At 45.3% G+C, this 26,938-nt stretch overlaps 1 protein-coding gene across 1 annotated transcript in view; it reads left to right on the top strand.

The window, feature by feature from the left end:
* The window catches only part of LOC117742892 (peripheral-type benzodiazepine receptor-associated protein 1), a 47,638-nt gene that overhangs the window by 8,552 nt on the left and 12,148 nt on the right, over positions 1-26,938 (top strand). The window contains 25 exon segments of the mRNA XM_034550542.1: positions 6,095-6,202; positions 6,505-6,633; positions 7,762-7,938; positions 8,712-8,912; positions 15,117-15,284; positions 17,087-17,170; positions 17,281-17,370; positions 17,617-17,739; positions 17,843-17,947; positions 18,375-18,425; positions 19,037-19,069; positions 20,893-21,070; positions 22,195-22,400; positions 23,784-23,890; positions 23,988-24,027; positions 24,029-24,058; positions 24,060-24,083; positions 24,085-24,100; positions 24,189-24,215; positions 24,218-24,852; positions 24,854-24,987; positions 24,989-25,071; positions 26,190-26,293; positions 26,295-26,357; positions 26,469-26,765. Of these exon segments, the coding sequence (XP_034406433.1) occupies positions 6,095-6,202; positions 6,505-6,633; positions 7,762-7,938; positions 8,712-8,912; positions 15,117-15,284; positions 17,087-17,170; positions 17,281-17,370; positions 17,617-17,739; positions 17,843-17,947; positions 18,375-18,425; positions 19,037-19,069; positions 20,893-21,070; positions 22,195-22,400; positions 23,784-23,890; positions 23,988-24,027; positions 24,029-24,058; positions 24,060-24,083; positions 24,085-24,100; positions 24,189-24,215; positions 24,218-24,852; positions 24,854-24,987; positions 24,989-25,071; positions 26,190-26,293; positions 26,295-26,357; positions 26,469-26,765 (3,213 nt within the window).

Below are 26,938 nucleotides of genomic sequence, written 5' to 3'. Positions count from 1 at the left end.
CATTAGAAATCCAGTGACGTTGTCCCTGCAGGAAACGGAGATAAAGAGCCATTGATTTGGCTCTAAATTGTAACGCCTCGCTGATAATGTGAAGTCCATTAGTACCCGCTTCAGCGCCCGGGCGGCCATTCACTGTCGGCGCTGGTTATAGGTTTTTCAGTTACTCGCCTCTGCTGGTAATTAAAACGGCGCTCAAGAGTCAGTTCTCCGACATGTGCCGTTTCAGGGTTGACTCTGTGGGAGGAGGCCTTTCCCTCCCTTCCGTTACTACCGGGAGATTAATTAAGGCACATTTCCAGATTCAGTTAACTGCCTCCTTCATGTCAACCCTCTGAGCGAACACTGCTGAAAGACATTTAAAGTGTTCTGAAATGCAGGATTAAAAAAAGTAGGATGTTAATACCTACACATTATTACGGTACTAAAACTATGACTATCATGTTGTGTTACTGCTTTCTTTGAATCTGCAGACAGCAGATTTACTGATTTGTATGTCACTCTTGTTTAATTCAGTGGCTCCTCCGTGACATTTCCAATATCATGTCCAACATTGAGTTAACAATGGCCAAACGCATGTGTCTGTGTGTGCGTATGCCCGGAGTGCATTGTCTGTGTCTTTGTCTTGCCGGCTCCGTAGAGACTTACAGTGGGGGTGGGGGAGGGGGGGCTTTCTAGCTGTCAGCTAAAAATGCTGATGTTGGTGTTTCCATAAAACCAGACCAGACATTTCCATACGCCTTACAAACGCTTCGCCGTGGATCCCAGACAAAAGGATTATGTGGTTGCGGAGCCTTATGAATATGTAAGACTAAATTGAACATTTAATGATCCATTCAGATCTTTGTTGATGTCCTCTCCGTTCCGCCTAGCCTTTAGATTCTACCAACCTTTTATTGTCAACATTTTCTGCATTTTAGTTTTTCAGCTTCTCTCTCAGCCAAATACACTATATGCTCATGAATTCTGCAAATATGCACGTCTACTATTACAGTGTGTTTATGTTTTCATTCATCAGGAACAAACCTCCCTTTTGTACATTGCAGCAGTTTACTCCTTATGATCCAGGAAATGAAATGAAACGCCATGGAGATGGGGCGGTTCCTAGTAGGGCAGGAAATAAATGAAACGGGACGGTGTACGGTGGCGCTGCAGCTGAAGGAAACACAAAACACAAGCAAATGGAGAAAACATGTTTTACCAATTTGACAACACACGATAAAAAAAAAGCTGCACAAATAAAAAATAAAAAAGGCAAACAATTATGGAAACAACCCACAGAACGGAAAACCAACAGAGGTTTCCAGGGGACACTAAAAAGTGATGCACATGCCAGGACAACGTTTGTTTGTGGCTCATGAAGTTACTGAACTTGGTTTATTGGTCAGGAGTGTTTTTATTTCCCTTTAACGTCAGATATTTGCTTATTTATCTAGCTAATTATCTGAACCATGTTTCTTTTCATCTTATTTACATTGTGTTCGCTGGGACTAAATTTGCAAGTTGTTACATTTCCGCTTTTTTTCATTTACTTTCTTGTCTCCTTCCCTGTGTTTTTTATTTTCAGTGCGTTTTGCCCTCAGCGTCAGTCTGAATAACGTTAATTTGACGCACAGTGAAGTTCTATTTACTGGTATTGCCAATAAAAACAGTTTTGCCTCACAGTGGAAGTTGTCGCATTAGCGCTGTGGCATGCTTTGATAGAGCTTTTAAACGTATTTATTTTTATTTAACTGTTAAATAAAAATACAGAGTTAAATAAAAAAAAACTAATAATAATAATAATAAACTTTTGATTTTTATTTAACTCTGTGATTGTCTCACTTTGTGTGCGTTGGCCCTTTTTTTCCAAATTCACATTGATATTCTATGTGCGAGCAGTTTTATTGGCTCCAAGCGAGACTCGTACGGCGATAGTGGCCAATTCGATACAAAGATTAGTCCTGATTGACTGGTTTCTATCTGCTATTTTCCCTTTTAATCCATCCACGGTGTCGGTCGTTGTTTCTCTACAAGCGAAGGGATGAATTCCAGAAAACCATTTCCAGTCAGCCTGAGAGGCACATAAAACACAACTGACCCAGATAATCAAGAGGCAACTCAGCCCGCTTCCTTATGAAGCTCAGTCTCGTCAGTGTCAGCTTTTTATGAGAATTACAAGTAATACATGTCGGGATGATTAGTAACGCGTCACTTGTGAAGTCCATCTTCAATGTTGCTCTTTTATGTTAGTGCGTCACTGAAGTTTAGTTGTTTTGATTGACCTTTTTTTTTCTGTTTTAGACTCCATTTTATGATAAATGGGATTGCAGTTAATCTGCGTCGCTCCAGTTGCGTTTACCAACCAGGTCAGTAACGTGTTGGCGCTGGAGCCGGCTGTCTGGCCCCTGAACTGTGACAGACGGGATGGGGTTTGTCCTTCAGCGAGTCCCTCTCACACGTGGACTCCACCAACACTGTTGGGTTCCATTATCTGGATTTGTGTCTCACACACACAAACAAAGGTTACCATTTTAATATGAAAGGGGTGGCCGTCTCTCTCAAAGGCATGTTTTACAGACCTGAAAGTACAACATTCTTTGTATTAAATCAGTAATGGATAACTTTTCCTGTCGTCACAATCAAACAGAATAGTCAACCTTCCCATATTTGACGGCTATTGATAAAAGTGGATTAAAAATGCTTCACAAAATGGAAGTATATGGTGACGTGTTCTAGGCTGTAGACGGTAACATTATGGTGTGCACTGTCGGTGTGTATGGTGTGTTTTTATAACCACTCCCTTCAGTTCATCCACGACGATTGCAGACAGATTCAAACAGAGCACATGGGACATGGCTCCATTAGGCCCAGGCTCTCCCGACAGACGTTTGTGTTGCCCCCCCCACCCCCGCCCTCCTGTTACTGCCTCGCTTACTGAGCCAGGCCCATATGAAGACAGCAGAGGGGAGAGCTGGCTGAATGCTAATATACTGGCCTTGAGTGGACCTCACCACCTGCAGCCCTTTTTCCTGTGGCAGCAAGAGAAGCAAGGAGGCGGGGGTCTGTTTTTTTAATTGTTTTAGCCCCGCAAGAAGCCAGCATTACCTCATGGCTGAAGAAAAGCCGTATTTCAATGCGATTTCCCAGGGAACAATTGCAAGACATGGACGCACTCCAAGATCATTAGACTACGAATGGAGGGCGGCGGAGGCCGAGTTCACTCTGGCTGGCTTCTCTTTGAGGTGATTGATTGGGCTCGTCCTGAGAGGAAGACTGGGACACTGGGACCGGATCCTCTAACTGATGGCAGAATAACTCTCGAGGACACAAAGGTTCATCTGAGAGCTGAGGCATTAAAGAGTGTGCGCTGTGGAGAAAAGGCAACATAACTTAGGTTAAGTTTAGGCTGCAGCTGTTTCTGCTCTATGTAGTGTTTGGGCATCACTGCAATGACATTTAGTTGTGTCGCGTGTCCTTTTGCCATTGGCTTGGTATCGCATGCCTGAGTAATCCTGTGGCTACTGACATGCTATATAGTGCAAACGATTTACTGAGTCTAAAACTTGAGTTTGAAGCTCAAAGTTCTTGAATTGCATCCTATTTCCGGTGAAATATTGCAGTATAAAAGACAGTGCACACTACACCCGCATGAATATCCCACAATGCAATGCGGCAGTGACGTAAAAGTTCACAACAGACGATGGGTTTGTAGTGTCAAATTATTGCTTTAATGCTTAAATGTAAGCGAGGCAGCATGAGTTCATAGAGAGATACAGTAGGACTCGCTGTAGTTTGGAGGTCTGTGTTGCTTCTTCATTGCTCTTCTTACATCATCCTACACTGTTTCCTGAGCCGCTGTCTTTTCGGCCCAATCGACGCTCGGTCAGTGCTGCTGCTGCTTTTACGTTAAAAGCTTTCCCCCGGTATTCAAACCTTCCTGATCCATTCACATTTCCACAGCGATAGTAATAAACAAGACAATATCTGTCTTGTTTATATCTGGCCTTTATTGTCAAGCAGCTACAGGAATCATTGACGTAACCACTGAGGTTGGAGAGCGACTGCTCTCTCCTTCTTAACTAACTATGAAGATTCGATATTGTCAGCGGATCAGTCTTAAATGTTACAAGAGGAGCGGCCACAGTGACGAGGTGCAGGCAGCACTTCTTGATATGCCCTACAAAAATGATTGTCTTGTTGAAAAGCACTTCTGAAAAAGAGCATTGTCTGAACCTTCCTTTTTTTCTGCGTGCATGCGTGCTTTCATCGTGTTTCTGCATCTGATCTTGACCATGAAAAAGAGTGCGTAAAGAATGGTTTGACTGATTAGTTACAGTAGCTCCTTATTTATGTTGCAATATTAAGGCCCGTAAATCAAAAGTACACTTTTCTTTATGTGCTAAAAATGAATATATTATTTTACTTCATTACTCATTACAAACACGGAAAAACCTGTGGCTCCTTCACAATAAACGCCACCCTGTATTTGAATGTTCGATTTGAAAGGGATTGAAACGTCGACGAAAAACAGGGAGCAAAAGCGGGGTTTGATTGCATGGAAATCTGAAGGCCGTAGCTTCAATGTGAAGTGTTGAGAAAGCTTCGGTCACGCTTAAGCAGAATAATGAGATGACACCGTGTCTTACAGGACGTTAGCTGGAGCCAAGAGGAGCCCAAAGAGAGCGTTGGAGTTTAAGGAGCGTGAACTTGCTGAGTCACTGGCTGTATTGATCGGAAGCATCCGTGAAGCAGCTTTAAAAAACTAAAAACGTTGCCTAAAGTGTCAAATAGTGATAACATTGTTGCTTTGACTGCAAGCTTTTCTCTCCTTATTCCGACAGTACTGGAAATGTATTTTAGTAAATGGTCGTGGGTCTGGCCGTGACCAAGGGATTTCTTTTGCATTCATAGCTGCTTTGTGTCTGGACCGTTAAAAAGATGTTGCTTCCTTTGCTACCACTTCTACAGTTTTAAATTATTTGTTGTGAAATATTTCCATAAAAACCATATGGTCTTTCCTGGCACTACTTTGCAACTAGACATTCAGACCGGGTGTCCGACGTTACCATCGCAATAGCACCGCAGGGCGAGCACACACACACACACACACACACACACACACACACACACACACACACACACTGGAGCCTCAGCTGCTGCTCCAGTAAACAGCTGGTCATTACTGTGGACTTAAGTAACAGGTACAGGAGCAAACCCTCCCCGGAGCTGCCAGACTGCCCGTTATCTGCAGTCACAAAGACGACGTAATCTCACAAAGATGGCGGTCACGTGATTTTTATTCCCCATGTCATCAGGATTATTAGTTGTTTTCTTTGTGCCGTTAGTAAAGTGCGATCGCGGCGGAGTGCTATGTGACGTTCGTAATGAGATCCCCAGTGTCGTAGGGAGGCAGGTTTACCGGTGTTTCACATGTGGAGCCCTCTGATCCATGCTGGGGTACGTGGCCGACCACCTTCTCTGCCACATCGATGCTGTTTTCATGAGCTGGTCCCTTCGCTCAGGGCTCATCTGTGTAACACCCGGGATCATGTCACTACTTTAAACCTCATAACGTGTTTTCATTTCAGTACATCACAACTGACTGCAGTCGTTAAATGTACACCGGGTTTGGTGAGCGTTTCTTCATTTCGTTACCAAGACAAATCCTCTCTTTACAGTTGATTGGTAATCCTGTCCAGTTTGAACGAGCTTGATCTTCTGCAAGGAAGGTTGATGACAACAAAAATAACAATAATTCTGAAGTAAATTAAGAAAATTAGTAAAAAACTGAAAGTGAATATTTTGAATCCAATTTATGCAATTTCTTTTCCTTGTTTTTCTTTTCCTTGTTTCTTTTCTTCCTCTCCTCCCCCTCTCCTCATAGCTCAGTATGAGAGCTGCGCTCTCCTTCCTCCGATGCCGATTTGAATGTGGTGTAATAGGTGTTCAGCGCCGGGGGCAGGCTGATGGAGTCGGCCTAATGAAAAGCCTTTTCGTTGGACTGTTTCGTCTGTCAGCGCTTGAGAAATGAAACTTGATACTCATATTGTGTTATGAACAAATAAATAAAAAATGCCAGTGCTGTGTCTAACCTCTGTTGTGCTTGTGTTTTCAGAATGGCACCGACTACGGTTTCCTGGTGCGTCAGAACTCTGAGCTCCTGCGAGCCCTCGACGAGCTGGAGAAGACTTGCACCACACTGAAGGAGGAGAACGGCCTGCTGGTAGGACTAAAAATAACAAGAGTTTATAGTCTTGACTGAAGGCTTCCTGGAAAGTAGGCCAGGTGCACAGAAGCAGCGAGCAACACACTTATAAAACGTGCATTGTTTTACGTTAGGTGCTGCTTGCTCCTTTTATTTGATTTATAAAAAGATGAATATCTGGTCAGTGGTTTGCCTTTTCCACTACGTAGCTTCAGACGACACCACTCTTCAAACCATTAACTCCTTACTCAATACTTTCTGCTACACTGCCGGGCGTGTTTTTGTCTGCTGACGATATTTTGTTTCCCGCGTGTTCCCAGCGGAAGAGCAGCGCCCCGGAGACCGAGGAGAAGGTCAGGCGTCTGAGGAGAAAGAACACCGAGCTGTCTGTTCTCGCTAAGAGGCTGGAGGAGAGGGCTCGGAAGCTGCAGGAGGCCAACCTCAGAGTGGTAAACCGCACAAACGGAATAAGCCCAAACTGTTTCACCAGCGACTGCGTTCGCCCTCGCCGTGACCCAGATGCTCGGGAGCGACTCATTATCAAGCGCCGCCACCCAAATCAGCATAATGTCCGGGAACGGGTTGAATGGAACAGTTTAGCGCGTGATGAATGGGCGCCTTGTTGGAAAAATACTGGCACCTTATTCAATAATTCAATGCATCACTGGATTGGCTGAAAGAACTCAGTTTTCAGCCTCGTGAGATTTAGTTTATCTCCAGGAGAATACACTCGATCAAGTTGATCGTGACTAACCTCACCTGAGTGACTTGAAAAAGCTGTCGAGCTCGCTTATGATGTAGAGAAGTTAAAAATAGAGCCTGACTTGTATAAATAAATACAGGAATGTCTCTATTTTTATCCTTTGGGGGATCTTATGATTTATTATTACCTTATTTAGGATTGTCACAACCTTAGCACACAAAGATGTTTGTCCCATCTGTGATTCCAGTACGTTCCAGTGCCATTTTAAGAGTTTTAAGCATAATTTATTTAATAATATCGTGAATAGAAATAATTTTGGCCAGGATGATCGTCTTGATTTTCATATAGTCCCATACCCATTGCCAGTTAGGTATCATCTACACCTCTATCCCATCTAAATCAAATATCAACTTCTATTTGTCATATCTAGTATGACAGATAATCCGATCTAGAGACGTTGCCACGTAAAGAGCACCACTCACCCACAACTCACAACATGGAAGGGAAGTTGGTATTGAAACATAACCTGAACGGCCCATTAAACTCAGATCCTGTCGTATGATTCTCATGAAAAGCTGCGTGCCGCTCGGCATCTAACGGCCTAATGCAGGAGAGGTCGTGAGAGGGAACGAGCCTCCGGCACAAGGCTGTCCTGCAGACCATGCATTCCTTACAAAACATGCTCAGTAGCTGGACAGTAGTGTTTGACTGTTAATAGCGTCGCTCTGTGGGGTGTATGGTCGACTTCCTGTACTTTTAGCCTGGTTTGTGTAAAAGTTTGACTGATCAGAATGTTGTCTCAGTTAAAGCTGTCTTCCTCTTTGAACTCCGTTCTGGTGATGAATCCAGAATTGTCCGTCTTGCTCCTGTGCAGGTGAACTCCCCGTCACTGTTGAGACCCGGGTCGGTGGAGCACTACAAGAGGGCGTTCGCCCGTCAGCGAGCTCGCGACCTCGCCCAGCACGCCGACCTGCTGCTGTCTAAGGACAAGGAGATCGCCGCCCTACAGCAAGAGTGCCGAGAGCTGGAGGCACGGCAGGGCGTCACGAAGGTACTCCTCACATGACTCCTCGGTAACCGGTCTGAGGTGTTCACCCTGATTTGAACTTGGGCTCATAGTTGAGACCACTTATCACCAATCTCTTTATCTGAACTCTCCTCATCATCCCTGCCACAAGCTCGCTCTCTGCTGGACAACGTGGGTACTACTCATCCTAACTCCCTCTTAAGCCCGTATTAGAAAGGCTGCGTCACTGCTGATGACTAGATGACAGTGCAGGAACAGGCTGCCTTTCTAAGTGCCTGTTTTTAATTACTGCTCCAGTGTCTTAAGAGCATCTGCCGGGTCTTTTTATTCTAAAGAAGGGTCTGACAGGCTGTCTCTTGATCTAGTGAGAGTGTCTATGCTCAATCCCATGTTCAACCCCAACATATTTCTCACCATGTGATGAGGGTGGAGTGGTTTTTCTCAACTTGAATGGGACCATTAAGATGTAATGCCCGAATCAGGTGACTTTTTATTTTTGAAAGTCCATGACCCAGAATCAGTTGTACTGCATTCATTAATTTGTCTCCTCTGACTGTTTTCACCTCAACGGATTTATTAAACACAATTTTAAGTGTTTTGCTGATTACAATTCACGAGGGAAGATATATCTTTATTTTAGATGAGATGTGACTCAGGTTTGTACTCAGGTTGCAGTTTTAAAACGTCCAACAGCTGATATTAAAATAGCAATAATGTGCTCACTTAACGATGTGCCCGTCTTGCGGCAGGCAGTCTTTAAAGCATGTGTGTGTGTGTGTGTGTGTGTCTCTGCTTAGGGCTCCCCTGTTCCATCTGGCAGAGTGGAATTTGAGAGGCTTCTCAGGGAGTCTCAGAGGGAAGTGCTGCGGCTCCAGAGGCAGCTGTCCATCACCTCATCCAGACAGCAGCACAGCCACAGTCCCGACCCCAGGGGCCCAGAAAGGTGTGGGGGAATCGAGGAGGAAGATGAGGAGGAGAAGGAAGAGGAGGAAGACAAGGTAAAGGCCCCTCATCACGGAGCACGACTCTCTGCTGACCCCTGTTGGCCCAATGCAATTTTTACATGAGAACCTTGTCTATGCACTTTGAAACTGACGACATCCAGTCGACTGTACATCATTTTGAAACGGCAACAGCTAAGTCAATTCCATGGCAGTAGCTGTGTAGTGGGGATAAGAGTAAATAATTACAAACTGTAATCTAAGTCAGTGTAAAGGAAGAACAACTGTAGCTCTTTCTAAAAAAAACTAGTATGCTGATGCTGTTCATCTTAATTGAGGTTAAGTTTGTGATAACAAACGAACACCAGATCATGTTTGGACCACCTATAGGAGCGATGGTGTTGTTACCACAGAACCACTTGGATTACAGTAAACGGTGTTCTGTAATGTAGGCTCCAGCCCGGGAGTTCTTCCCCCTGAAACCTAGTGTATATTTATGTTGGCATGGATGCTGTTTTGCAGCGTTATATAATGGCTTGCCGTTGGACCCGATACTAATCTGCCGCAAGCCATAATGAGATGATTCCCCGCCTTGAACTTGGGCCTGAGCAAAGATACCGAAGTCACACGCTCTGATCCTCTCTTCATTTAATTATCCTCTCTGATCAGTTCTTAGAAACCGTTCCTCACCCGTGAACTGATGCGCAGATATTTCAGTCACTGGCCGAACATGAAAAATGCACTCGCTGTATATCGTAGATCAAGATTCACGGGCCTCGGCTCATCCTCTAATCTGAAGATCGGCGGTCAGATCCCCGGCATCCTTGGCCAAAAATACTGAACCGTAAATTCAGTCACGTCAGTGTTTTAAACGCCAGAGTCTGAATAGGTGAATGTTTAAAAGTAGTGCTCGGCACTTCGAGTGGTGGAAAGACTAGAAAGGCCCTTTCCATTTAATCATATATGAATAGGTTACTTAATGCAGAAATGTAACATTGAGTTGGTCACACCACTGAACATCTGTAATAGGGGTGTTTTTTAAATGGTGTCGTTTTGAGAGGGTGCATTAATATGAAGGCGTGCTTCTCGTGTATGGAGTTCTCTTCTTGCAAAATACTCCACTGCCTTTGAAGTAGAGCAAATTCTCTGCCCGTGAAGCTCAAATGAGAATGCCGATTGTGGTAATCTCCCGTTTGTGGGACGGACGCACACACGCACTCCCGGTGGCACGCGCACACCCAGAAAGGGGCCATGTTGTGTGAACTCTAATCCCCTCTAACAACAGAATGGTACAGTCCAGTAATCCGCTCTCTGTTGCTGTGGCAGCGGTGAGAGGGTTTTGGGTGGTAGGTAAGACTCCGGCCGCACTAGACACTTTTCTATTTCGCCCTGCTCTGGATAACTAGCAGGCCAGGGGAAGCCTCGACGTTGCCACAGATCACACCAAAGGGGTAGGTCACCTTACGAGTTGTGTTGCCTGCGTGTGTCAGTCGCTGTGCCCCGCTGTCGTGCTCCTCGGCTAGCCTCATATGCGTCTGATGTGAGCCTGGAGCAGTGCAGGACTCAAAGTTGAGACTTAACACTGAAAACTAATCAGTGTTGTGACGTATCGGGAGTGTGAGAGCATTGGCTCAAGGCAGCGAGCGTTGCATTTGTGTTGGGATATTAAAAATGATCAGCTTATTCTGAAAGATTATCAGTATGTTGCAGGACCCATGGTGGTACACCAATAAGACTTCGCAGCTCAGGGGATTTTTCTTTTAGGGTTCTCGTAGCTGTAGTTTTTTAATATTCATTTCAGTAAATCTCCTGCTATATCCCACACGTCTGTGGTGGACTGCCACTTTCTTCCAAATCAGATAGACGGGGACATGCATGAGGCCTAGTCAAGGGCAGCCTCTCAGAAACCCGCTTTTATAACGCTTGTGTTTCAGAGCTTCCAGATGTAGAATTTAGACGGGGCCGACTTAGTGACAGGGTGGGCACAGAGTGTGATTGGTGGACATCGATATGCTCCGTATTAAAAATAAAATCAACGGCCAGGCCAATCCATTAAGGTGCTTTTAAAAGAAGTGATCCAGTTACCCGTTTCAGTAGTCTGCAGGGATTACACCAATGTGCTTATGGCATTCAGGGCCTGCTGAATGGGATCTGACCCTGCGTCAGTTTGCATGGGCCCAATGTGTACTTGATCCGGTTGTATATATGGACCACATCAGTGTGAAGTGTACACAGCGGCACCTCTCTGCGTCGAGCAGTGTGCGCGGTAGAGGCGAGCCTCTTAAGATGAGGACACATTCTGAGGCCTCTGCTGTGGCTTCAACACGAGGATAGACCGCATCCTTCATCCGGCCTCTGTTGATAATGATTGGATTGGACTATTTATCTGTAATTATTGTGTGTCTCACCTCCTCAGTCCCATTCATTTGGAAGACACACAGAGGTTGTTTTTATTCCCACTGTGACTAAGAAGCCAACTATCGCTTTCACGTTTCAATTTTAAAAGAAGTTCAGCTATTAAACGTGTGTGTTTGCAAAGAGCACAAGGAGCAGAGAGACAGGAAAAGGTGTTTCAGAGTTTAAAAGACCGCCGGCCGTCTGCTGTCTGCCGTGACCCGGCCAAAAGACAAAAGACAAAGCTCGACGCCGCCACCAGGCACAGTCTGTTAAAGTGACCAAAAGAACCGACACTGAAATAAAATCTGCAGAGGCATGTGGGGAGTGAACAAAACATCCAATCAAGCTGCAACTTTACTTAACGCTGAGCAAACAGGTCGACGCACGTTCAATGTTAAAGCCCACTCTGATAACGTCATAACGGGACTTTTAGCATCCGGGCCTCTCGTTTAGCATATTATATGTAATTGATGTGCAGAGTCCAGTAAGTGTGCAGCCAGCATTTTCACTCCAGCTTTTGTCCCATCAGATTATTCTCATTTGATCATTTTAATTTTAAACAGAGAATTTGTCTGCAGAGTGTGTTGGAATTGCTACTACTACTGAATTATTAATAAAAGATGGAATGATAATTTAGAATTTGACTACTTTCTCGCCACATGAAACCAACTGGATGGTTGGGTAATTCATATTTAATGAAACATTAATAGTCTGCATGGTCCTTTGGCGACTCATTCTCATCATGCTGTGACAGGATTCACCTCCATTTAAACATCATCAAATATTCTTGGAATGATCAAAGCAGTTAAAGGTAATATGTGTTTCCTCTGTTTGGTGGTAGATTGAAACAATTAAGTTAACATTCTTATTAATAACCACCGGAACACCCGTTTATGTGCCAGAAAGGAGGACCATACTGCTGCCAAGATATGATGTAAATGTGGCACTATAAAGTGGTCTGTACTCCTTTAACACCTGATGTTTTAGCTTTACTAGGCAATAACCCAAAAATAAAATATATTCCTTTGCTTATTGTTAAGCAATAACACAATGTGTCAAGAACTTTGAAGACGCTCCGAACTATGTATTATAGTTTTGTTTGCTGCACGTATATGGGACTTGGGTCAAAATGCATCACTGTTTTTCCTCAAGTATGCTATTTGAATTAGCTGGAGCGCTAACACCGCCTCAGTTGATCTTTTCTCTTAATCGTCCGTATGAGAATAGAGAATAAATCCATGACCAAGTAAAATCTGTAAAACATGTGCTGCTTCTTCGGTCACACTAAGTTTTGTTAGGTTGGCACATAAACCTTTGAAATTATTCATAAAAGCCTAAGCCTCGGTGTAATGCTCTCTATGACAGCCCTTTTTTTTCCTCACAACATTGTGGGCATTATATAATATTCCCCCGCTGCGCTCATCCGTCAAAACCATGTCGACATTATATCACACGTCGCCTGCACCCTGATTATATTTGCTTTGAACTCTCGCTTTCTCTTTGCTCTTTTATTATTATTATTTTTAACACCTTTCATAATGTGTTGTCACTGGGAAGCAAAATCTAAAGTTTAGAATTCTCCTCAAAGCCTCCCGTGATAGGAGTAGCTGAGCTGAGTCAGGTTTGCTCAATATAGAGATGTTATGAAGAGAGAGAAAAAGCACTGGAATAATAATTAAGAAGAATGAGGTTTGTTCAAAGTTGCAACAGGATTGTACCCCTCGTCACTCCCACCTTGGCACATGGCTGCCGGATTATAGCAGCGAATTCCACACACTTAAGCCAGCTATTGGTATGAGGTGCCATGCTGGGACCACCTGGCTCATGTGGACTTGTGACGGACCTTAAATGACCACCAAAAGGAACTGAAAAAAAATCGCTCATTTAAAGCCCTGATTCCTATCCCATTTCTTTTTTTTGTACAAGAGCCAATGGAATTAGTGCCTCCTGCTGGCCTTTCGTCACCACTACTAACACCATCTGGTCCCCTAGCCGCAAGATAAACCAGGGATAGCCTCGCTAAACTTCACAGACATGATGACACTGATGTGGTGCTAAACCGCCCCAGTGGGTCACATCGGCTCCGTACCGAGGTCTTCGGTATCCACCACTATGCTGATGAAGGAGAGACGAGCTCACAGCTCTGCATGTTTAACAAACAGGCGTTTAAGAGACAACTAACACGATTGTCTGGGCCCCAAGTAGTAGTAGTAGTAGTAGTAGTAGTAGTAGTAGTAGTGGTAGTAGTAGTACAGGGGGAAAGGATTCTGGGAATGTGCATCTTGGGATATATAGTTTTATGTCATACCAATGAGAATCAGCTGAATTCCTTATTAACTGTTATTGCCAGGTTGCTTTGGGTGATAGTTTTTTGGTTTCTAAAAATAAGGATGAGCCGATCAAGTTGTAACTCTTGTCAGGTTTTACTTTTCTCACTACTGTAACTCTTGGTTGGAAGTTTTTAGCTGTTATAATATAAAATAATAGTGCTGCAAGAAGCTGAAAACATCACATAGTCAACAGACATTACAGTTATACAGCAAAGACGAGGTAGAAAAACAAGTCAAATGTTGCCCATGCCCTAAGAGATACAAATAAATATGCATGGGTGCTTGTATCTTCTGCATCGTTTATCATCAGTCTAAAGACTGATTAACATAACTATTTTTTACAATATTTGCTCAGTTTTGTCAAATATTAAATATTCATTGCAGGTAATTGCTACCAGTTCATAGACATCTAATGGAATTGTTTGACTCTGATAAGAAGAAACAAACGACAAATAAGTAGAATACAAACTGCATCTGTTTTGCTAACGCTGGAGTTGATTTGCAACAGTGTGGGTATGTGACTGGTTTAACAGTACTCGTAATGTCTGTCACAAGTGGAGACTGCCTGAAGTCCGGAGTGATAGTGTTTGACTAACGATATAAAGGAATGGAGGGCGTGAAGGAGCGATCCCACTTTGCAGAGCGCCTCTAAACCTGTTACTGGGTCGTGGCTTTGGCTGCACTAGCACAGTTCTACTTTGAGCGTAAGTAGGTTTGCTCTAAAATTAGATACTGATTCCCGACTCTTAACCCTCACCCAATGTCAGCCTGCCCCCCACCTGGATCCTAGTAAGTCACATCAGGCGAATCATCAAAATGAATAGCTGAGGAAAGCCCCCCCCCCACTGTGAAACGTTTAAGTCACTCCACCCGGCCTAATTAGACAGAACAGGCTAATGTGTTGTAGTCCTGTTGCAGGCTGGAGGGGATTCCCCACTGGATTATTCTTTAATTGTAGTTGGACCACTGGGAAGGAGGCTTGCTGCTAATCCCTCATTCACAGCAGGGGGTGTAGCATTGAGTGTGACCTTACAGTATAACAATCGCATGTTTGCTACTTTCTCAGTATCGTGTTTTTAAACTGACAGTTCACAGAAAAATCCAACCTCCATATTTCTCCCTCTTACCTGGAGCGCTATGTAACGATCTAGATTGTGACCTGGTTACTCACGATTATCCTAAAACCTTGTCGGGAGCAGTTTCATGTGGGAACTATTTTTCTTTCCCGAACAACTCCCGCTGACATTGAAACATTGATGCCGTACTCCATCTGTCTAGCTAGCTCCGCGGTGCTAGATGAGCTCACGGTATCGGTTAGCAATAAACAACACCAGCCTCTTGTCCACGAGTAAACCCTGAAAAACTAAACAAGCTAGTTTAATAAATAGCACTGCAGAAAAAAATATGTATTGATGATTTTGGACTGTCCCTGTAAGGTAAGAACGGAAGCTTTTTAGTACAAAAAAATATAATTTCCAGATTACCTCTGTACATATGAAGTGACTGAATGATTGATTATCCCCGCCCATGTCAGGTTGTAGGAGAGACCCCGTGTGTGGTATTAGATGAAGCTCCATCCAGGTGTGAGAAGACTCCCGGAGAGGAGGAGGAGTCGGGGCTGCGAGTGACGCCCCAACTGGGCCTTAGCCCGTCCCCCTCCCGTCAGGAGGAGCACACAGAGGAGCAGCATCTACAGTTTCTGGTGAGATTATCCAGCACTATACTCGGCTGATATTTCATAAAGACACTGTCATGTGGCGCAACGCGCAAAAACTAAAAGATCAATGTGTCAGTTTCCAGCACCAATGTGCTCCATCTTTCTGTCTGTTTTCTCTTAATATTATTTGCATGTGAAGCCGCAGCTTGAATTCAGTGCTGTGACTGAGCCGGCTGCCACCGAGGGGAAATCTATGGTCAGATTTGTTATGTAATGCAGCAGGATTATTTTGAGCTTGTCCGCTGGACAGAAGAGTGGCACATTGCCCTTGCTGACTCTCCAAGAGGGTCGCACGGCTTACACCGACCATATTCCCTCTCGGCTCTGTGTTGTTGACTTCCTTGGTCAGGACGGAAAATGTAGATTCCTGACGTGAACCGATGATTACACGGTCGCATTAGCGTCAGTGACAGGCTGCATGTCTCCTCAGCCTTCAGCAGTGGTGCTCCATCCTCAGCCTTTCACTGATGAGTCGGTCCGTTTTGAAAAGCTGGTTTTGCAGTCATAATTAATGTGCAGATGCGCTACTGTCATTTTTTCCAAAGTTCCCATTTACATGATTTGCTCGAATGCATAGCTGCAAACACATATTTTTTATTTTGTCCAAATTAAATCTGCATAATGGAAATGAGCTAGTAAGTATAAAACTGAGTGGTTACACAGTCTGGCTGCACAAGGAGCTTGACGCTTGAATGTTTTTCATCTTCGTTGGACCTTTTCCTCACATCATAGACCAACTGGCAAATATCTGAGAGGAGTTACATCACGAGTACCAGAGAGACGATGTTAGTGGTCATCCACCACTTTGGTCCAGAAAGAAATGTGATGGATTGCCATCAAATGTGGTTGAAACACTTATAGTATGAAGAGGGTAAATACTCAATTTAAACAATCCCTTAATTTTTCATCTAGAGCCAACATCAGGTCAAAATTGTATTTCGTCCAATACTTTTGTTTTTATGACTGATATCTGCAAAACTGATGAGATTCCCATCAGCCTCGGCTTTACTGTGTGTGTTTTGTGCTAATTAGACACTATTTACGCGCCAATTTAAGACCGTCAACACGGCGAAACATTTGTACCTGCTAAATGTCAACGTTGAGAGCGTGCTCGGCCTCGTGGCTGAATACTGTGAACAATACCACCTGTATGCCGATGGCACCAGCTCAACCCCGGTCCTTTTGAAGGTCCCATACAAATAGCCCCTTTGCGTGGTTTAGACGACTATAAAGAAAACAGTTTGAAAAGAGAAGAAATAGTTGCAATCATCTTGGCTTGCTGCACGAGATTCGGGTGGTTGAAGCTGTGGCCGATACACAATCAAGCAAATCAGACCACAGATTCCAGTTGAATGATCATTGTTGTCTCACTGTGTCATCACCGGTTCACTATATTCTCCAGTCGGCTACAATTAGTTCTGTAGCTTCCCCACCCCCCACAGTCCCAGAGGTGATTGAGGTTCTGAGGCCGCGCTGAAATAAGCTGATTTCTCCGATGTTGGTCCTGCATGTAAGCTGCATTTAGAATAATTAAAGGATGCTAAGCTTTGTAATACCTCATTGTCATCATGTCAGAGGTCAATGTGGGAACTAAAGCCAACGTATTCTGCATTGCGGAATGCAAACGCAAATATTTCGCCACTATATCACGTGTTGTTTTTTCATGTCTTTGCACTTCTACGGTATATCCTGTACGTCCTATTAAAACCACGTGTTAGAGCCGCATTAGAGTTCAAAATATGGATTCTGTGTAACTCTCCTTTGCTTTGTTTTCACTGTCGTTCCAGGAAAGCGAGCTGAGCAAGAAGAGAAAAGAATGTGAAAACCTCGAGCATGAAGTAAAGAAGCGACAGAAGAGATGTCTGGATTTGGTAAGCAACCTTCTTGCTTCAGGCATTGTACCGCGGTGGACATAAGGATCACTGGGAAGCCACGGATTTCCTCAACTTGATCTGAACCTTGCCCTTGTGGGTTATAACAGGAGAGCCAGCTTGAGGATGAGCGAGGCAAAAATGAGCAACTAAAGGAGGAGGCAGATCTCCTCAGGAGGAAGGCACAGCTGCTCGACCAGGTCAGTGTCGAGCTCTATGAACGCTTTGTGTTTTCTTCTCTGTGGAGTGGCTCTCAATTTCATAGTTGTGGCGATCATAGCCATCAGTTGATATAATATTACGATAATGTTGCTCGCCATCGTAATGCCCAGTAGGTCCAGCAAGACACTCGGAGAGACTTTTGAAGCAGTAAAGCAAGAGCTCGAAATAGCAGAGAAGAAGGAGCACTGAGAGAAATGATGTTCTCCTCTCTTTCCTGTTGTCAGACTCGGGCTGAGAATGAGGAGCTGAGGGAAGATCTCTCTGAAGTGACCGCTCAACACAACTCAGTTCTCGAGGAGAACCAGAGACTCCGTGCCAAACTGGAGAACCTAGAGCAGGTCCTAAAGGTACCGCTGGTGCTACTCTATCTATTGCTTTTCAATTTCAGCCCCTACCCTTCTACTGGGGGGAAAGAAAAAATGTAATTACATTTGTTTTTATTCCAAACAGCATATGCGAGAGGTCGCCGAGCGAAGGCAGCAGCTGGAATTGGAACATGAGCAGGCACTGGCTATCCTTAAGTTCAAACAGGATGAAATCAAACGGTTACAGCGGGTAAGAAGCTCGGCCTCTTCTACACTTTATGTGGTTAGCATGCCCGTCTTTCATTCAAGAGGTTGGCAGTTCAATCCCCGCCCTAGTCGATGTGTCCTTGAGCAAGACACTTAACCCTGCATTGCTCCCCGTAGCTGTGTCTACGGTGTATAATGTAAAGTGTCTTTGAGTATCTTGAAAAGCACTATATAAATTAAATGGATTATTATTATTATTATTATTATGTATTCCACTAGTGTTTTTCTTGCTAAATCAAAACCCACATGTCCCACAAGGGGAATGGGCGACTTTGTCCAGCAGGAGGCAACCTTCAGGCACCAATAAAACAGAGTTTGGCAACGCAGCTCGCTGTGTTGTGAAGTTTATCTGCAAACAACCTACGTTACCCAAAATGAATATCTTTTTATAATTTATTTTTTATCCTCAGGCTCAGTTATATGCCAAGAGGGAGCATGAAGGAGTGGTTCAGGTGCTGGAGGTGAGTTTGTGTTGCACCACATTATTTCTACACCATGCAGGGCTTTTATTGCCAGAACTTTACGATGAGTTTTACCAAGACAAAAATCTGGAAGGCGCTCGTGTTTATTACAGTCACACGAGAGACTGGAACTTGAGTCACTCAGCCCCGACATTACAAACGCGTTTGTAATGTAATTCGTCCTATCTTAAGCAAAAAGAATGTGAACATTTTATGACAGAAAGACACTGAAGCAGCTTTTTATTCTAATCTGAACACCTGGCGGAGACGCGGTGGCAGAAAATACTTGTGCTGGTGTTTCTGTAGCACTCGGGGTGGGGTGGGGGGGGGGGGGGGGGGGGGGGTCTGGAAAAACCGTTTGAGCAGATGTGTTCTGCGCTGCTCTGTGACGTTCACACTTGCTCTCGGTGTGAGTGTATTCAAACCGAATCCATTCAAACTGTCGGCGACAGTTGGAAGTCCCCGTCCGCCTGATTGGCTGCTGTTTTAGACCCAAAAAATAAATAACCTCAAAAGGTCCTCCACAGTTGATGACTATACATGTCTGCTGTCTGTGCTCCACTTTTTCACCCAGTGCATTTTGCTAAAATGAAGTGTGTATTTTATTATAGGAGTTGACTCAGCTTGTGTTGCAGAGGGAGCTGGTAGAGTATAGTTGCTACTGTTTTTCTTCTTCTTTAAATGCTTGTTTCCTTCCTCTTGCTGAGTTTCTCTCACTTGCTCTGTCTATTTAAACCCGAAGCATCACAGGAGAAAGTGTCTTTTCCCTCTCGAGGCCCCAAGCTTGTTGCCAAGTCAACGCACTGCCTTTTGGAAGATTAGGCAGAATATTTGAACCCCATTTTTAAAAAAAGAAAAAGAAAAAAAAAGGCAGGTGTTGGCCGCAGATGGCCAAAGACACCTTCTATTGATACTGGTTCCCCAACAGGATTTATTTCTGCTTTTATTAATAATATTAGCCTTTCCCAGATTCATTGTTTCACAAGCATGTGTTTCCTTTTTTCTTCTGTCCTTTGTTACCTTTTTGCTAACCAGAGTACACTGGACTGCATGCAGGTAACCTTTTGCCAAATATATTTACCCCCCCCCCCACACCCACCCACCCCAGATGGAACCCAAACCCCAATTCATTTTATTGAAATCCTTTAAGTTTAACTTAAACAAGAGCAGCAGTAACAGCCCCGTAGTAATGATTATAAAACAGTCTTTCATAGGGGCTTCATGTGTCGACAGAGGCCCATTTGATGCTGGCGCAGTTTTTTTTATTAGTTCTTTTAGGTTTGCAAACGGTGTGTAAATGAGGTCATTCACATGAGACCAGATAACAGTGTGTCTGTGGCCCGGTTAGCGCTCCCAGCTGCACTGAGCCCGCTTATCACGCCGGCTTGTTATTTGATCTTGTTATATTGAGGTAGACTCCCCCATCACTGAGTCGGGCTGCTTGTTGTAATCCAGTGTTCATTTGAGGGTTCCACTTCAGCTCAGCGGAGCCAGATAACGGCCGGCTGCAGGCGAGGCTTTGCGTAGGTGAGCGCGAACAGGAAATGTTGTTCAGACGCTTTCGTGCGGAGGCTTTTCGTCAGATCAGCCTGCCAGGAAGCTCGCGCCGCAACCCGACAGAGAAATCAGCCACATGTGGAAACTCAGGGGAGCTAGGACAAACCTCTATAGTGTAATAAAACCTTGCTGTCTAGTGGCTTCATTGAAGTGAACCTAGTGTCAAACAGATGCGGAACATGCAACTTCTCTAAACCGACTGGATGCCCTCCCACTCTTTGTTTCCCATTTTACCAGAAAACTACCTGCCTTTGTTTCCCTCCCTTTTTCTTTCAACTCAACCTGTAATTTGTGTTTTGAAGCTTATGTTAAATGTTGCACTGACAGTTTATATAGTCTGCCTTGAAGAAACCTTTTGTTTTAACAAACCTTTCATGTATGGACTCTGTGTTTTCTGAAACTGCTTCATCTGTAATCCTAACTGTAAGATCAGATGTGAATTGTTTTTATCTCATCGTATAGTATAACCAAGTAAGTATCTGTGTCGGCATCAAAGGTTTCTGCTTGATGCTGAAAGTGTATGAAGCAGGTTACTTTCACATGCAGGGCCCCGTTTTAATGGTGCAACCACAACGGCAAGCGTAAAGCTGTCGTTCCAGGGGTGCACAACCTGTCTGGGCACCCTCAGCCAATCAGTGGCTTTGTTTGCACGCGATTGAATAGAGGTTAACCTGCCTGTGCTCCTACATGTGCCCCGAACACTAACCACTAAAATGCCACACAGACAGTCAACATGTCAGATCCCTCCACTTGACTGAGGTGTTACAACAAGATTCACATAATCAGCCAGGTCCAAACTCTTCACCAACCTCTTCTTAACATCTGCGCTCCCATGCTTGTGTATTTAGTCAACTGCCTAGTAACTGTGCTTTCAATGTATGGCTGTTTTCCCGTCGTGCCATTTGCGCAGTCAAAGGTACGAGACCTGGAGGACAAGTGTCGCAGCCAGAGCGAGCAGTTTGGCTTGCTGTCCCAAGAGTTGGAGAAGTTTCGACTGCAGGCCTCCGCGGTGGACCTGGCCGGCGCCAGCCTCCTCAGCAATCCCAGCCTCTCTCTTCTGACCAACGGGGTGGGTCCTGCAGAGCGAGGTGAGCCACGCCGCCGTGTCGCGCTCTCACGGCCAGAAGTACGACCGATGCCGAGAGAGTTAGAGTTAGTTGTTCGCTCATGATAGTCGATGATTGCTAACCGCCATTAGCTGGACATCAGAGGGTTCTTTGTGCCTTTTCTGTGCTATTTAGTGCTTTAAAGGGAATTTAACAAATTGGTTTGTTTATAAAATACCCCCCAAAAGACTTACTTGCATATATAATAATGCATATAATTAAAATGTTAATAATCCATAATTCAACTTTCAATCTTTTTTTAAGTGTACTTGGATTCTTTCATTTCCAAAGGAAATCCTGCCACAAAGCAGGGCGTGGGAGACCAGCAGCATCAGTCTACTCTTGGACAGAATGCCTTTCAAAGACCCGCTTTTGTGGATCAGAAATACAAACTGAGCACAACCGCTTACGTTTCAGCCCGTTCAACACAGGCTGTGACTTAAAGGCGCATGCTTTTAGAACATCCAATGTGGCGTAATCCCAGCCACAACTGCCTTAAATCATAACAACAGTGCAAACTAGTCCAAATCGTTCCTATTGTATGTGTCCATCCAACCTCTTTCTCCTTGCCCTGTCCATGTGTTTTAGACTGCACTGATGGCTCATGGGACATGGTGTCTCTGGGTGAAATAGCCTTCTGGAGTCTCGAGGGAGGTGACACTCTCTCCTGCCCTGAGGGTAAAGATCCGCTCGGTACGCTCTCCGTCTCTGTCAGTCATGATGTGGTTGGGCACGGTCACAAAACGCACGGCATGTTTCTAACCCGCCATCTCACCCCCACCGTCACAGCGCAGCACCGTCTGTAAATGCTCATCATCGCATGAGGGTCAGTGCTCGTGGGCCGAAGTGAGAAAATGAACCAGTTAAGCCCCTTAGCAGTGCTGGTGCGACACACCTCTGACCTCGGACAGATGGAGACAGGATTTTGTTTTCTCCTGCACCATTTAATCAGCTAGTTTCAACCTTGGACCTCCTGCATGTCAACCGGTGACCTCGGCCCACCTAACTACTCATGGATTCAACCAGTTCAACTAGTGAACTGTTAAAGTCACAGATTATGTATTATCCTTTTCTCTCTCTCTCTCTCTCTCTCTCTCGCCTGCTAGATGTGGCTGCCGCGCTGCGCCTCGGGGCCACCCCCCACGCTGCGGGGCTGTCCAGGTTGGAGCGCTCGCCCGTCACCAAGCATCGAGAGCTGCCCACCATCAGCGTCAGCAAGTCAGGCTCGTCCTCCAGCAAGTCCGAGACCGTGCACCTCACCCCCAAGTCTGACACGCACCTCAGTCCGCACAAATCAAGCCCCACACATGAGGTACCAGCCTGTCACGCATGTCAGAATGTCTTTATTCATCATTTATCAGGAGCAGCGCTCTGTAATTCTGAACTTGATAGTAAGTGATGTGCAATTTGCATGTAAGGCGAAGCCACATCTCACACACGTTTGTAGGCGTGGCTTAAAATGAAACGGTTGCTACATTTGAAAGTTGCCAGCCACTCTAAATATCTGCAAGCCAAAATGGTTTCCCTTTTGCCAGAAATTTATGGAATTGTGGGTGGGTGCTCCTTTGGTCCCTTAAAGGGGTAGTTCAGATTTTGTTGACGTGGGGTTGTCTGAGGTGCTCATCCATAGTCAATATATCACCTCCAGTGGGTATCGGTCAACCCACCCCCAGTTTGGAGAAACAGACAGCAGAGCAATGTACTGCTGTGGACGGGGGCGACATATTTTAACCAACCTGAAAGAAAGACCTAAATCAAATTTCTGTGTATTTTATACAATATTTTCACTGCTTTACCGTCCCGTCGGACGTTACCTGCTCTCTTCAAAGGGACTCCTTTGACAAAAACAGTCCTTTACCACATCCGTGTTCTGCGTCGGTACATACACTGACTATGGATAAGTACCCCACAGCACCCCACTTCAAACTATCCCTTTAATGTTCACCAGGGTGACGTCATCCTGCAGGACTCCTGCCTGCAGCTCTTCTGCCGTCTTTGTTTCCACATCAACGGGCAGATTACTCATCAAGATTACCAAACGCACGATCACATTGATTTAATGGATTAAAAAGCTCTCGTGAACCTCCCTGTCATCTCACGCATGCACAGACAAATATGCTCACGCTTCCTCTGCTCATTCACAAGAAAAGTTGTTTGGATCTTTCGCCGCGACATAAGTTTGTTGCTGTCAGCCAGAGAGACAGACAGTGGTCTGGTCACTTGTCTGCCCACATTTCAATAAAGCTCATATTTAGTGAGATAATGAATTCGCCACTGTGGATTATGAAGGTTATATAGTAGTAGTTGTAAGTGATTATCTTTAAAAAGGTTTTCCCTGGGAGCTATAAATATACAAGCCCCTCTTATGTGTACGAGTGTAGCCGCTATGAATGGAAAATCCAACAGTGCCTCATTAATATTAAAATCACTATGTCACAAAAATATTAGCACAAAGTTTCTTCGCGTGATCATTCCTCAGATAGTTGCTCATAACCAATTCAGTATTTACTGGAAACTGATTTATTATTTTATTGAAAAATGATAAACTGAGAAAAAGAATGTGCTCGTTTATTCAAGCTAGTTCACAGCGATCCCTCTACTATATCTGTTATCCCTATTTAATAATTTTTTTCACACATTGCAAGCAGCTCTCCGATTGCCCGAAACAGGCACTAATCTGTTCATGGTGTTCTCAGTGGACACCGCCAGTGAAGTGGAGGAGCTGGACATTGACGTAGCTCCTGCTCCGTACACAGCCAGCAGAGGAGCAGCAAAGCTTCAGGTTTTCATTGCGAGATACAGGTGAGTATTAAACTAAGGCAAGTGCTGACTTATGTGTCAACAGTTTGTGAATATGGGATAAAGAAATAACATACTGGTGAATGAATTTTTTCAACAGCTATAATCCATACGATGGCCCCAATGACAACCCTGAGGTGAGAGCTTCCACTCACGGCTGGAGAATACATGCTATGTGTATGGCGACATGGACGACCGACGGCTTCTATGAAGGTAAATCTATGAGTGTGTGTCGTATCTACAACTTCATATTTCTGTCCTGTCGGAGTGTTACGTGTTTTTTAATGTGGCTTCCTTTCAGGTGAGCTGATGGACGGACGGAGAGGGCTGGTCCCTCTAACTTTGTGGAGCGCGTGTCGGACGACGATGTCATGAGCGGCCACCATCCAGAGACGGGGGACGCGTCCCACAACTCCCTGCTAGACAACAGCCTGCACAGTGCCAGCCACCAGCATCACCTCCAGGTGGGCGTCAGCGCCTCAGAAAGGGACAGAGGCCTCTGCCGCCTCTGGCCCTGCCTCAGACCCCCTCGGATTCATCATCGGCCTTGGCTGTCCCAGCCCCACCTCACCAACGGCCTGGACTTGGATTTGGAGGAGGTGGGAGTGGACATTGTGCCTTACCCACGTAAGCTCACCCTCATCAAAGCAGCTTGCCAAGAGCATCATCATTCGGCTGGGACCCTCCGTTGGTGCCGGCCGGGTGGGGGCAATGTGTGGAGCTACAATGTGTACGTGGATCAGGAGCTGCGGCTCAAACGTGCCCTTCGGTGCCCAAACCAAAGCGGTGCTGGAGCGGTTGGACATAAACCTCAGGCCTACCGTGTGTCAGTGCAAAGCCTGACGAGAAGGGCCCCTCGGACTCAGCTGCGCTGCAGCATGCTGGTCGGTCGGGACGTTTGTGTGGCGCCCACGCAGCTGCGCGCAGAGAGGATCACCGCCACCTCTGCCAACCTGACCTGGCTGCACCAGCAACAGTAACTATGTGCACATTGTGTCCTTGAACGAGGAGGAGTGTGAGCTGGTGAAGGCTGGCCGCAGCTCGCTGTGCCTCAATAACCTCTTGCCCAGCCTGCAGTATGCGGTCAAAGTGGAGGCACGGCCGCACCGCACGCCCATGGGAGTTACCCGTGGAGCGACGCGAACACAGGAGCGCCTCCATCACCTTCACCACGCTGATGGCAGGTCAGGATTTGGTCTTTTATTTGCAATCAAATCGTCTAATATCTAATTACACGTGCACATAATCAACGGGTCATTGATCAATCGAGACTAATTCATCCTCGGTTGAAAATTAAGTCAGTGTCAAAACATAAATTGGTAGCCTTTTTGAGAATCTTTTTCAAAATATTTACAGCCGTATGCTTTCAGCTCGACAGACGCAGCTGATTGCATAATAAGGTCATTCAGATGAACGTGTAATATGCAGTGAAAGATGCACTGCACAAGTCCCCTTACCGCTCTGATCTACCTTCATCACACATTAAGCTGCGTGTCATTGTTTTAACCGTTAACCATTGTTTAATTGTGAACCATTGTTAGCTGCTGTCTCTCTGTTACTAACAGTTCACTGCTGGTTCTCTCCAGCTCTTCCCTTATTTGGAACAGCACAGTGACCACAGCTACATGTTAAGCCAATGGGTTATATTTAGATGATGTCTTTTATTCAGTGGGGTGATTCTGTACCTCCCACACAACAACATCAGTTTATTCATGAGAGCCGCTCTCTTATTAATTAGCCACAGCGCCTTGGCACAGAATTAATTACTTTCAAAGGGAAATGGGTGACTTGATTGGCTGCCGAGGATGAAGTAGGGTTTTATTATGATTATTATTATGATGGCAAGTTGGTGCTTTCCAGCAAAGCTTTTCGCGAGACTAAAAGGGGACGCTCAAAGAATCGTAATTTCACATCAACGGATGTTGCTGTCAGTTTGTGGCACTCTGCTCCTTCTAATCTACTCTGGCCATTTTGTTTTTTGGTTTTCAACGAATGAATGCTTCTTTGTGATCGGTGTCATGTTAGATTTTGAGTTGTGTTTCTCTAAATGACCGTTCGAATTTGCTTAAGTTTTCATGCCCGCAGTCTGGAATGCAGGTATATGGTTTCTAAATGTATTAATGTCCCTCTAGAGTCTTAGATGGCGCTGAATCCGTAGAAGTACATTCCCTTTGTGATATTCATTTCTTATCCAAGCACTGTATTTTCAATATGTGTGAATTACTTGATCCAATAATAATATGAAGATATTTCTCTATCTTTGCTTGCCACTGGCTGTGGTGTGACGCTTCTAATCCCTCAGGACCCCCTGATGCCCCTTCTGATGTACAGCTGGAGCACGGCCCCTCCCCGGCCATCGCCCTCATCAGCTGGCTGCCAGTCACTATCGATGCTGCCGGGACCTCCAAACGGAGTCCGTGTCACTGGATACACTATATATGCTGACAAGAAAAAAGGCACGAACTTTAAAGTTTCTTTGTGTGGCCAAGCAGTGGGTTGTGGTTATATATCTCTGCCTATAGAGTTGTGTAAGCTGCTGTACAGTTAAAAAATAAATGTACCTGTCATTCTCCCATCCAAGGTGCTGGAGGTGTCTTGCCCAACAGCCGGCAGTGCCCTGCTGGGCCCCTCTCAGATGCAGTCCCTGCTGGCCGCTCAGGAGCTCACTCTCCGCACCATGTCCGCCCACGGGGAGTCCTGCGACTCTCTGCCAGTCAATGTGGCCCACCAAGCTGGCCGCCATCATGGCGGGTCCAGCTACTTACCGCCCCATTTGTGCAACCCCAACCCCGCACACCTGCAGGCTGCAGCCCCCCTGTCCTCGCCGCCGTCCTACGGGAACTCTGCTGCCAAAGTCCTCCCACGCTGCCCAGCGCTTTAACCATCAGACGCGAACATCGCCGGCCTCTCAGTTGAGGCTGCTGCCAACCCTCCTCAGGCTCTCCACCCGGATGACCTTCTCTTATCGGCTTCATACGTGAATGCCTGGGCCAACCCCTCCTCTGCCTTGGCTATGCATGAGGCCACATTACCAGCAGACTCCACATTACT

The sequence above is a fragment of the Cyclopterus lumpus genome, chromosome 14, assembly GCF_009769545.1.
Source record: "Cyclopterus lumpus isolate fCycLum1 chromosome 14, fCycLum1.pri, whole genome shotgun sequence".
Taxonomy (NCBI): domain Eukaryota; kingdom Metazoa; phylum Chordata; class Actinopteri; order Perciformes; family Cyclopteridae; genus Cyclopterus; species Cyclopterus lumpus.
Note: the sequence above shows the minus strand (reverse complement) of the source record. Positions and strands in the feature narration are given on the sequence as shown.